Raw genomic sequence first — 11553 nt, 5'->3', positions numbered from 1 at the left:
CCTCCCGTGGGGGTCCTGGGGTGGGTGGGGGGGTGGTGAGGAGGGGCACAGGGGTCTCAGAAGGGGCTAGAGGGAGGGTAGATGGTCACAGCACACCTGAGCCTGAGCCTGCCTGGCTCCACTGGGCCGTGTGCACGCAGAAGTCTTTATTAAAGGACCGGGGAGGGGTCAGAGGGCCCCTAGGAACTCCACTGCCAGGTCTGCAGCAGGTGGGACACAGGTGGGTGCGCCGTTGTGTATCTGCCCAGCAGAGCCACCTCTGCTCTGCGCTCATGTCACGAGGGGCCGGGCTGGCTTTGGCAAAAGGGAGGTGCGGGGTCTGGCAGAGGAGGGAGGGAGTGGGAACACAGCCCTGCCCCTGGGTCAGGCGGCCACTGGTGAGCCTGTGCGTGCAGTACAGGGGGCAGGCCAGAGCGGCCCACCCGATGTCCTGCCCCACCTGGCTTACGCGCTGCTCACCATTCTCCTGGCAGCCGCCCAGGAGGCAGGGGCAGGGAGATGCGGCCTGTAATCCCTTGGACTCAAAGGGCACCCCCAGGTGGACTTCTTCTCCCCAGAACACCACCATGACCCAGAGGCGGCGAGGACGTGGGGCTGAGCAGCTTCTGGCTGGGGCAGGGGCAGCATGGCTCTGAGACCAGCACCCAGTCACCTCCTCAGACACCCACCTTGTTGGACTGTGGCTGTACGTCAGGGCACACCCGACCCAGCACAGCTTCGGGGTTCCACCAGAGGTGGGAACAGGAGCCCGGGGCTGCCCCCACCTCCCTGGCAACCTCCCTGGCAAGCTCTGAGTGGCAAGCTCTGGGAGCCCGAGGGCCACACTCAGGATGTATCGAGTGGACCATCCAGCCCAGTCAGTGCCAAGAAAACAGGGCAGGGCTGGGAAGGGACTGGGGAGGCCTCAAGCCAGCAGTATCAGGGAGGCCCTGGATGAGGGTTGGGTCAGGCCACCTGCCTCATCCCAGAGGCCTAGAGCCCACCCCAGGTGAGCACCCCAACATGTGGCTGCCCCTCCCCAGGGGCCTGTGGACTTGGCTTGTGTCCTCTGCAGTATTGCCTTGGAGACTATTAGCCCCTCGAGTCAGTCCTGATTCTCGGTCTCTGGCCCCACCCCAAGCTGAAGTCCACTTCTGGGCAGCCCTCAGGCACACGGGGCCTGGGAGTTCTGAGGCCCCACCTTGCAGGACAGGAAGTCTTGGGATGCAGGGAGGTTGCGTCCTGCACCACGCGCCCCCTCCCGCCCCTCCAGCCCAGCCACAGCCGGGCAGCTGCTCCAGGCCCTGGGATGCCGAAGGGACCCAGATCCCCCTCCCATGGTCCAGCCCAAGGGAGGTCGCCCCCGCGGGACTGGGACGGCCACCACTCCCAGCAGCCCCGTGCTCTGGAGGCTGAGGGGGCTCACTGTGGACAGCACTTTATTGACACATTCAGATGCCTGGGCGGGATCGGCACGGCTCCCAGAGTGCAGGCACCTCCCACGGGCCCAGTCTGCCATCCCTGAGGGGCAGGAGGGTGCCCCATAGGGGCACAGGCAGCATCGACCAGCCAGCCTCTCCCCAGCACACAGTGGGGGGCCGGCTCCAGCCACGGGCAGCGAGACAAGGCGGGCGGGCCCGGAGCGGCTCAGGCCCCGGCCGTCCGGGCCTCGTAGTGGAGCACGTAATAGTCGTGGACGTACATGAGCACCGCCACCGGCTGCCCGATGATGAGCGTCAGCCACACGGCCGCGTTGCCGTAGTTGCCACGGAAGAAGCGGCCCACTATCCAGGCCAGTGGGATCTGAGGACGGGGGGAGCCCAGTTAGCAGGCCTCGGCGACCACGGGGCTGGCTCCCGGGCGCGGGGAGGATGCCAGGCCACATGGGGGACTCACCTGAGCCATCATTCCCGTGAAGGCCCAGAGGCGGAACATGCGCAGAGGGATGCTCACCAGATACTGGGTGGGGGGAGAGGGGCGTCAGCTTTTACCCCTCGGCTACCCCCGCCCGAGGTGGGGCAGGACACACCCACAGGGCACTGACCTCGTGGAAGAAGGCCGAGGCCAGGAACACCCCCGTCCTGGCTGCCCACTTGCTGCTGCCCCTCCGGAGCATGGGCTTGTAGAAGTGTCTGCAGAAGGGAGAGGCCGTGGGGCGGGTGCCCAGGCCATGTGCCGCCCGCCCGCCCGCCCGCCCGCCGGCTGCAGCGCCCACACCCACCTTAGGCACCACTTGTGTACGGGGATGTTCCAGTTCTGCCAGAAGTAGGTGACGGACTCAGAGTTCCTGGGGGTTGGGAGACGGCGGGTGACCGGGCTGCACCATGGCCCTCCCCCGCCAGCCCCTGGCCCCACACCCAAGGCCACCCACCACCAGTCCCGATAGAACTCCCGGTCTCCGAAGTGCATGAGCTCGGCCACGGCGTTCAGGCAGGAGTGGAACAGCCAGTAGAAGAAGATGAGCCAGATGAGGTGGTTGGGGACCTGCGGGAAGGCGTGTGCCAGGTTCCAGAACACCACCCCCCGCCGCCCACGTGCCCCCACCCACCAGGCTGCTCACCGCCAGCTTCAGGAGGCGCTCGATGATGCGGGAGTAGTCCATGTCCTGCAGAGACAGGGTGCATCTGGCTCCCTCGGTCCCGCCCTCAGACCCCACCCCGCGAGGGCCTGCCTGCTTACCTTGAAGGGCTTCATGGAGTTCTGGATGGTGGGGACCATCCACTGCAAAGAGGGCAGGGGGTCAGCGCTCTGGCCGCCCGAGCTACCCTCCTCCAGCAACTCCCCCCACCCCGCACAGCACAGCCCCCAGCCCAGTCCGCGTACCTGCTGAATCAGCCCCACCATGAGCTGCGTGAGGAACAGCTGGAGGAGGAAGCAGAGAACAGCGGTCTGAGTCCCCCAGTGCCCCGTGGCCCCGCAGCCCGCGAGGCCCCTAGCCTCCAGCCTCACCATCTCAAGGAGCCGCCGCAGCAGGAAACGCTTTCGGATGCGGGTGGAGCGGGGGAAGTTGAGCTCGTAACACAGGGTGGGGGCAAAGAGGAAGTAGTATAAATCTGCAACGGGAGGGTGGGGTTAGCAGGCCGAGGCCCCGGCCCCCAGCAGCCCCCCTCTCCCAGGCCCTGGCAGTGTTCTCACCGCGGTAGGTCAGGTTGTCAGGGTAGCTCACGGTGCACTGGGCAGCTCCCCCGTTGGCCTTCTTACCCGCAGCAGCTACGAGCAAGGGGCAGGGCGGGGTGAGGCTGCGATGCTGCCCGGGCCCAGCCACGCAGCAGGTGGCAGCCCCGGGTGGCCCCAACCCCAGGCGGCCCCTCACCAGCCTTGGCCTTGGCCCTAGCCCTGCGTTCTCGGCACCACAGGTTGACGTCCCGATAGGAGAACAGCTTGAGGAACAGGATGGTGTACACCATCAGAGCCAGCACGGAGCCCACTGCGGGAGAGGCGAGCTCAGGCCACGCACCTCCCACCCTGCCCACAGGAGAGCCACGGCCACGGGGGCAGCCCCTGTGGCTCGCCTAGGTCTCTCCTACAGGCCCCAGAGACAGGTTGGGACGGGGGTGAGACGGGCGGCCCACCTGGAGTGATGGATGGAAGCAGGAAGGCCACGGCCGCCGGGAAGCAGAGAGCGGCGGCCAGGTTGACCGCGTGCAGCAGCAGCCCTGCGCGCTCCGTCAGGGCGCCCTGGGTGGGGGGAGCACAGCGCTCAGCTGGGGCCCCCACTCCCCGGCCAGAGGGTCTCCCTAGGGCGTGGCTGCCAGGCCCGAGGTGCAGCCCCTCCCGGGAAAGCCACACACAGCCCCAAACCCTGAATGAAACAGTGGGACGCGCTGCTGGCCTGCCCTGAGTTTGGCTGGTGAGGCGCAGACCTCCGGGCAGGGCGAGGGGGGCGTGAGGGCGCTGCTTACCACAGCCAGGCGCTTCTCCACCTGGAACGCAGCCACGGCAAAGACGTTGGCCACTGAGAACAGAAGTGCCACAGGGCAGGTTCAGGCCCGAGTCAGCCCTGTCCCCACCCGAGGCCTCCTGGGCACTCAGCTCACCAATAACCAGGCACAGAGCGGGCCAGCTGTAGGGGTCCTTCAGAAACAAAGACACCACCTGGATGGGATCCACCAGGATGCCGTACCTGCAGATGGGCAGGTGGGGTATGAGGGTCTGAGTGGGGGAAGGGCGGGGCCTGAGCTGGCAGTGGGTGGGGCAGGGCCAGGGCCCACTCACTTGATGAGGTTCTCTAAAAATAACCGTGCATTGCTCAAGACCTGCAAGAGAGAGAGAGGGACACGACCCTGTCACCTCTGGCCCCGGAACACCCACCCCAGCTCCTCCTGGCACCCGTGGGTCCGAGCAGCAGCCTCCATCCTGCAGGCCCAGCCCTGTCTGACCTCACACCAAGCTCCGAGACTCGCAACCCACCCCGCGGGCACCAGTGCAGGGATGGGAAGCCCCTCAGCACTGCCCCCGGCCCGCCGATAAGGAGCCGACCCCGACACCAGGCACTTCCCAGATGCCTGTGTCTTCAGCAGCAGAAAGAGACCCCCGCCGCCCAGCAGCCCGCGTCCGTCCCACTGAGCTGGTGAGGGCCCCAAGGCCACAGCAACAGTCCCAAAGTCCAAGCCTGCCAGATGGAGCTGCCACCCACGCCCAGGGCACGGCCCTGCCAGTCAGGCCAGTCCTCGCAGAGCCTGTCTGTGTGGCAGGCGCTGCACCGGGAGTGCCCACGCCCTGTGTGGGGTGGTGGGAAGAAGTGGGCCAGAGTCCTGAGGGGCTGGGGGAAGCTGGGCCTGGAGCGCCACACTGTAACTCACGCCCCTGCCCGCCTCGGCCACTCCTGCAGCACCAGCAGCCGAGGATGGAGCCCCCATCACAACAAGCTCTTGCCTTGGCCGGTGGCTGGGTGCCTGGCTTTCCTCTGCAGGGACAGGGACCTGCTCGCCCACCCCACAAGGCACAGGCCCCGTGCAGGTTACGGAAGGTTCTGCAGAAAAGTGATGCTTCTCCAGGGGACACTGGTGGGGTCCCTTACCTGGCTAGTTTCACGAGGAGGTGACAAGCTCAGAGATGCAGGAGCCACCTGCCACACCCTCTCCCAGTCAAACGCCTGACCAGCCAGCTTACCAGGACACATGCGGTCCTACAATGTCACCCAACCTGGTGGTGGCCTGTCCTGAGAGCTCAGAGCTGCAAACAGGCAGCACTGGAGGCCCAGGCTGCAGAGGGAACGCAGCGCGGGATGCGCGTCTCCTACAGGAAGGGTGTGGCAGAGGTACCAGAAGCAGGGGGGAGGCTTTGGGGCGGCAGCAAAGGGCCAGGGGCTGCAGGAGAGCAGACAGTGCCGCCCAGGCAGCTGAGGGCCTGCCCCGCACGACCCGCTCTTCACAAACCCAGCCTCGGCCGGCAGTGGCCTCCAGAGACCAGGGACACATCATCTCCTGGGTCTGGGCTGGCCTACGGCCCGCTCTCCCCTTGCCCAGCCAGCCTCTCACCCACCGGGCCGCATGGTGCCCCACAGCTCCCCAGGGAGCCTCCTGGGGCCACAGACAGGGAAGGTGCGGGAGCGCCTTGTACACGGGCAGCCGCGGGAGCCACACCCAAGACAGGCAGACACGTGGGGTGGAGGGTCAAGGGCGTCGCGCCACATCAGCCCTGAGTGGCGGGGGCAGGGCCCAGAGAGGCCCCTGTCCCCTGCCTCGCCCGAAGGCTGTACCCTGGAGCGCTGGACGCTAGCCGCCTGTGGGCCAGAGCTGCTGGCCCAGCCCCGCCAAATGCCGGGGGAGCAGGGCCCCTGAAGCAGTGGCCTCGACCAGGCCGCAGAGCGAGGCAGGCGCGGGGCTCCTCGCTCTCACCCGCCTGAGACTGAGGGAGGGGGGCCCGGGGCTGCAGGGCTGAGCCAAGGAGCCGTATTCTCACCGCTGCTCCCCCAAGTCCGGGCCTGCCCGGGGGCTCCACGCCCACGAGGGCCATTTGGAACAGAAGAGGCAACTCCTCACGGCCCCCAGGACCACTCCCACGTGCTGCCAGGAGGCCCTGCGCCCACAGCGCCCCTTCCACAGCCCCAAGGCCCACCAGCCCATCTACTTCCTGCCCCCACGCCAAGCCAGAGAAGCCCCTCAGGAGACCCCAGTGCCCCTCGGATACAGCCCACGGCACAAAGGCTCCCACGCTAGCCCTGCAGGCGTCTCCTGGGATTCCACAGGGACAAGGGTGGAGTGTGTGCCCTCCGGGAGCCCAGTATACAGCCGCTGCAGGGACCGCCACCGCGATCCCTCTGCACTCGGCCCAGCCGTAAAAGCTCTGGCCACCCGCCCCAGGGGGCAGAGCCCGTGCCCCACCTGGCCACAGGTACACCTGCTCCAAGACGCCACCCTACTTACCAGCATCACCACACACCAATTCAGGATGCCACGGTAGTTGTTGAAGCCACTGTCAGAGCTGAACAGAGAATCCTGCAGGCGGTGGCACCTGGAAAGCAGGAGTGGGCACCCGCAGAGCCCCAGGCAGTGAGAACCGCAGGCAAGGCCAAAAGCAGGCCCACGCCTCCCAGCCCTGGCAGACACCTGGGAACCTGGCCAGGCCCAGCCCCTCACTCTGGGCAGCTCACGCCCATCTGCCCACACATTCTACTCCCCATCTATCACCAGAGAGGGGCCAGGCCATGCCAAGCTCTCAGGAACACCCAGAGGCCTGCCGCTCCACGCTGCAGGTGGGCGGGGGCACGCCACAGACAGGAGCTGGCTACGCTGGGCCGGAGTGCCCCAGGCTGGGAGCCCACCTCCCTCCGCAGATGCCTCTGGCTGCCGCCACACTCGCTGGCTAAGGAGAGGTGATGGGCCCACAGGAAGAGGCCACCCCAGGGGTCCGGGGGCCCATCTGGCAATGCTGGACAGATGGGGGGGCGAATCTGCCTTTGCAGTCGGCCCAGCCCACCACCCAGTGAGCCAAGGGCCCCAGTCCAACCGCCTCCTCCCTCCATTTGGCCCACGCAGGTCCCAGCGGGCACCGGCACCCAGGCGCTGGGCGCCTGATGGCAGGGGGTCTACGGTAGAAGCCAGCAGAGGCACTTTCGGTGCCCCCCGCCCATGAGCGCTCCCACCCAGTTCCGGGGTTGGGGGACACAGACACAGACCCTCACGTCCCTGCCTGATCCTCAGGGCGAGGCAGAGGTGGAGGGGCCACAGCACGGCGGGGCAAGGCTCAGACCTGGTGCCGGTCCTTGGCTGCAGGCCCGCCTCCCCCAAGTGCCCTGCCACCAGGAGGCCGTCCACGGCATTGAGCAAGGCGTCCGGTTTTGTAAGAGGTGAAGCCAGGGCCTCCCCTTCCCTCCCGTAGACACAGCTGGGGCACAGGAGAAGAGAGGCCTCCGGGGGTGGCCCTGCCTCTGTGGCGGGCCTGGCTACGGCTGGGGTCAGCATTCAGAGGGCCGCACCCAGGAGATGGAGGGCCAGGGAGGACGCGACGCCACTCAGCATCTTCAGCCAGGGCAGTGCTGATGGTCTGACCTCTGCCTTCCCAGACCGAGGTCTGCCCACAGCTGGCCCACCCGCCTCTCCCAGTCACAGGCCTGGCCTCCTTGCACCTGCCCTCGAGCGCCATCCTGGACCACGCGCAGTGGGGCTGTGAGCTCCACCCCAGGCCCTCTTCTTCCTGAGTTTCTGCACGTGCCTTTCGGAGAGGCAAGCAGAGCTCCAAGGCCCAGCTCCCCAGAGAGGACAGTCTCTGGGCCTCTCCACTGGACGGGCTTGCCCAGAACCCTCCCCCAAATTCAGGCTAATTTGCTTTTACTGGAAGCGTCCCGAAGCCACCTCATGCCAAAACCTGCCAACCGCCATCTGCGTGTCCACGCCCAGCTCGACACGCCCAGGGGACTGTTTCACAACAGCGTGACCCCTGCCCGCTTTGGGCCATTGAGAAGACCACACTGACTTCATGTGCAGCAATCTCCAAGATGAACATGGGGGTGGGGGAAGGGTGGCGTTTTCCAAACCTGACAACAAATAACATTACAAAAGCTCTTCCAGATCGCTGCTGTCCGGCTCCTAAGGCCTTCCCCAAGCCACCCACACCCGCCCCTCAGGTCCCTCCACCGGCCTTCTGACCATCCCCAACCCAGGCAGCTCTGTGCCCCAAGAGGTCGGAGAGCCCGACCCAGGGAAGGAAGCCCACTACCCACCAATCCCCGAAGAGGTCCAGCCTTGCCGATGCAGTCAGCTGCAGTGGACCAGAGGGCACCAGGCATGGTTGGCATGGACGCGGGGCCTGGCCGCCTTGCCCAGAGCTCTGTCACCCTCTCCCCTACTGCAGGCGCTGCCCACGCCTCTGTGCCCTCCAGCGGCCCGCCCACCTGCTCCCAAGTCCCACCCAGCCAGCAGGGCCATTCTAACTCATCACAGGTATCACCTCTTTCACCACCTCACACCAGCACTGGGAGGCGGGCACACGGGGAAACTGAGGCTCTCACCGAGGTTCAAAGCCTGCCCAGAGGCACAGACCCAAGTGTGGACCACACACACAGGACCACACGGTCCAGCTCCAGGGCCAGTTAGGACAAGGAGGGGGCAGGGTGCCAGCTCGCCTCCCAGCTGCCACCCCCTTGGCACTTCCTCCAGTTGGGTGGGCTCCCCGTGTCCTCAGTCCCTGCTAGAGAGGGAGAAACAGAGGACACCCCAGAGACAAACCCCTGGGAGAGCCCCACGACAAGAAGGCCCTGCCTGGAGGGCCCATGAACCAAGGACTGGAGGGCGCACAGGGGAGTGTGGTGCACCTGAAAGGAATGAGCTGACAGGCAGGGCTAAAGGGGCGGCCCTCCTTCCGGCCCCACCCAGAGCCTGACCGAGCCTGCCAGGCCAAGGTGAGCAGGAAGTGTTGGGAGGGGAGGGAGGAGGAAGGGGGAGGAACAAGCAGGGGGGAGAGGCGGGGGCAGAGGCCAGATGCCAGGAGGGCAGACACAGCAAGGCCTGGTTCTGCCCCAGGAGACACGACCCCTGCGGCGTCTGGCATGAGGGACAAGCACACATAGGCTGTGTGTCCTGCAGACCAGAGGGGACTGCTGTGGCCCGTCCCTGCCACCTCCTGCTCCTCTTCCCAAGGGTCCAGACCTTGAGGGTGGGCAGTCAGGGCTCCTGCTCACTCAGCCCAACTAGCAGGAGTACAGGGGAGGCTTCTGGCCACCTGGCCTGCGTAGAGCAGCAAAGTGACTGCCCACCCAGGGTGACAGCTTGGCCCAAAGCTGGCACCCCCCCCATCTCATACAAAATGACCCCAAATCCCACCCCCTCCAGAGGGAGATGGAGCCAGCCACGCCCCTGCCTCCTGGAGAGGATAATGTGGGGAGTTGGCAGAGGGGACCCTAGGACACTCCTATCCTCGGCACCCTCCCTCAGGCCCACAGGAAGCCAGCACCCCTCATAGGGCCGCCCTCCTCCCCATGGTGCCGTCATGGACTCTGCGCCAGACCTTTGCTCACACTGCTCAGTGCTGAGACTATCTTATCTCCCAGGTGAACCGTGTGCACCCCAAGGGCAAGGACAGTGCCTGCACCACAGCTGCCCTTGCCCATCCCCTCCCCACAGTACCCAGTGAAGAAAGCCTCGGTCCTTCTTTAATGAGAGGGCAAATCCTTGCCAACCCACTGACAGGTTGCCCACTTCCTCCTTGATAATCTCTAGCTCTGGAGCTGCTTCCAAAGCCAGAGTCCCCGAGGGCCCCTTGGCCAGGATGAAGGCTACGGTGGGGGGAGGGGGCGTGGAGGATGGCAGAGGGATCGGCTGGAGCCAGCTGCAGGACTTAGCCAATGCCCAGGTGGGCCAGGTCCTCTCCATCAGCCACGGCTTGCTCCCCACCCCCTGCCCATCAGTCCTTCGGCTAAGCAGGGAGACCACCTGTGGATGCGCCCACTTCAAACCCCTCTCCTGTACCCCAGCCAAGGGTGAGAGTCCCAATACGGGACCCATCTCTGACCCTAGGGCAGGCGTCTGTGCTGGTAATACAAGCAGGACCCCAGGCCAGTCAATCACTGGGTAAAGGATGAGGAACCTTTGTGAAGACCATTCTTGGGAGGGTCTGCAAGGAAAGAGAAACCCTCTCGCACTGCCCCCTGCCCCTTTCCTCAGGCAGTCCCAAGCTCCTGCTGGCCCACTCCCCAGCCAGCCCACCCTCCTCTGGGAGCCTTATCTACCCACAAGGCACCCCTCACAGCCCTGAGGGGCCCCCTTCATCACACACCGCCAGACGCCATCCATCTCCTTCCAGGAAGAGGATAGTATGGGTGGCTGGAACCAGCCCACCTCTGGGCTCACCCTGGGAAAGAGCCTCAGGACCCACCTAAAGATGTGCAGAGGGAGGGGCGTCTGGAAGCTGGGCCGTTGCCGGCTCCCCTCGGCGCCCCCACCTGTGTGACCTTGTCAGGCGACCCTCCACCCCTAACCTCCCCCTAAGTTTCCCCGCGGAGGCCCAAGGGGCACACCTGTCCACGCAAAGTCCGGAAGCCAGGCTCTCGGACTCGGAGCCCAAGCGCCAGTCTCTCGGGCTCGGAATCCGAGCTGCAGCGGACACGCCTGGCGGAACAACGAGGGTCGCGCAGGCCCCGGGTCGGGGTCAAAGGTTATGGGTCAGGCGCACCGCTACCTCAAATCCCACTGGTCGCTGCCCACGTCGACGTCTCCGTCCTTGTCCTTCTCCGGGGCAGGCGCGTCCCCCGCGGCGCCCACGTCCCGTACCTCCTCTTCCGCCGCCGCCGCGGGCCCGCTGCCGCCCTGGCTCGAGGGCCGCGACCCCGTCCTCCGGCGCCGGGAGCCGCTCGCGCCGCTGCGATCGCCCATGGCCTCAGCCCGCACCCAGCTGCGGCGGAGTCGTGGTCCACCGCGCTCGCAGCGCCCGAGGCCCGAGGCCCCGCCTCCGGACCCACGGCCAGAGGCCGCCACCGCCCCCTGTCGGCCGCCGTAGCCCGCGCCGCCAATCAGCGCGCACCCGCCGGGTCCTCCCTGAGCCCGCGGCAGCGTCGCTCCCGGAGGTGCTAACTGGCCCGTGGCCGCGGCGCGCGTCCATTTGTGGCGCGCGGGGCATGCTGGGAGTTGTAGTCTCATGGCGCGAGCCAGAGCGCGGAGGCTGGCGCGCAGCCAGGGGCGGACGCTGCTTCCCCGAGGGCCTCGGCGGAAAACGCGCGGCTTCCTGGCAGCTGGAAGCCCCTCTTGACTGCTGCCTGACCCTTGTCCCTCTCTTTAAACACAGGGTTTCGTCATGCCTCAGCCCAGGCGCGGGGTGTGGGGATGTAGGTTATTTATGAAATGCCTCGTGCGTTACTGTCAGAGAGACACCTAGGGCGTTGATGCTCCGCGAGCCCTCTAGTTACTACCGTAGGCCCCCGCTTTTCCTCCGCTTAGGTTGTTCAGACAAGCTCCAGGCCAAAGGATGGAGCGAGAGAAAGGCCCCAGGCCCCGCGTCCCGGGTACCTCCGCCTGGCCCACCTACTCCCAGGGCAGCACCTCTCCGCTGCAGGCCCAGGACGGGGAAGGGCAAGGGTGCTGCCCTCGCCCCCACAATGGGCACGCCCGGCCCGCCTCTCCACCCGGCCCCCTTCTGCCC

The 11553-nt window shown here is 66.5% G+C and overlaps 1 protein-coding gene across 1 annotated transcript; it reads right to left on the bottom strand.

Annotated features, from left to right (window-relative positions):
- Positions 1 to 1401: 1401 nt before the first annotated feature.
- On the bottom strand, positions 1402 to 10878 carry DGAT1 (diacylglycerol O-acyltransferase 1). Its single transcript, XM_082601569.1, has 17 exons — positions 10597 to 10878; positions 6348 to 6435; positions 4195 to 4235; positions 4017 to 4102; positions 3882 to 3934; positions 3552 to 3657; positions 3293 to 3406; positions 3115 to 3189; positions 2929 to 3032; positions 2803 to 2841; positions 2659 to 2700; positions 2540 to 2584; positions 2351 to 2463; positions 2201 to 2266; positions 2024 to 2111; positions 1876 to 1938; positions 1402 to 1782 (listed from the first exon to the last, which is right to left on the bottom strand). Exons 1-17 carry the CDS (start codon positions 10788 to 10790, stop codon positions 1627 to 1629), a joined length of 1473 nt encoding a protein of 490 aa, XP_082457695.1. The 5' UTR covers positions 10791 to 10878; the 3' UTR covers positions 1402 to 1626.
- Between the last annotated feature and the right edge of the window lie 675 nt (positions 10879 to 11553).

This window comes from Mesoplodon mirus (assembly GCF_964341445.2).
Source record: "Mesoplodon mirus genome assembly, chromosome: 16".
NCBI lineage: Eukaryota > Metazoa > Chordata > Mammalia > Artiodactyla > Ziphiidae > Mesoplodon > Mesoplodon mirus.
Note: the sequence above shows the minus strand (reverse complement) of the source record. Positions and strands in the feature narration are given on the sequence as shown.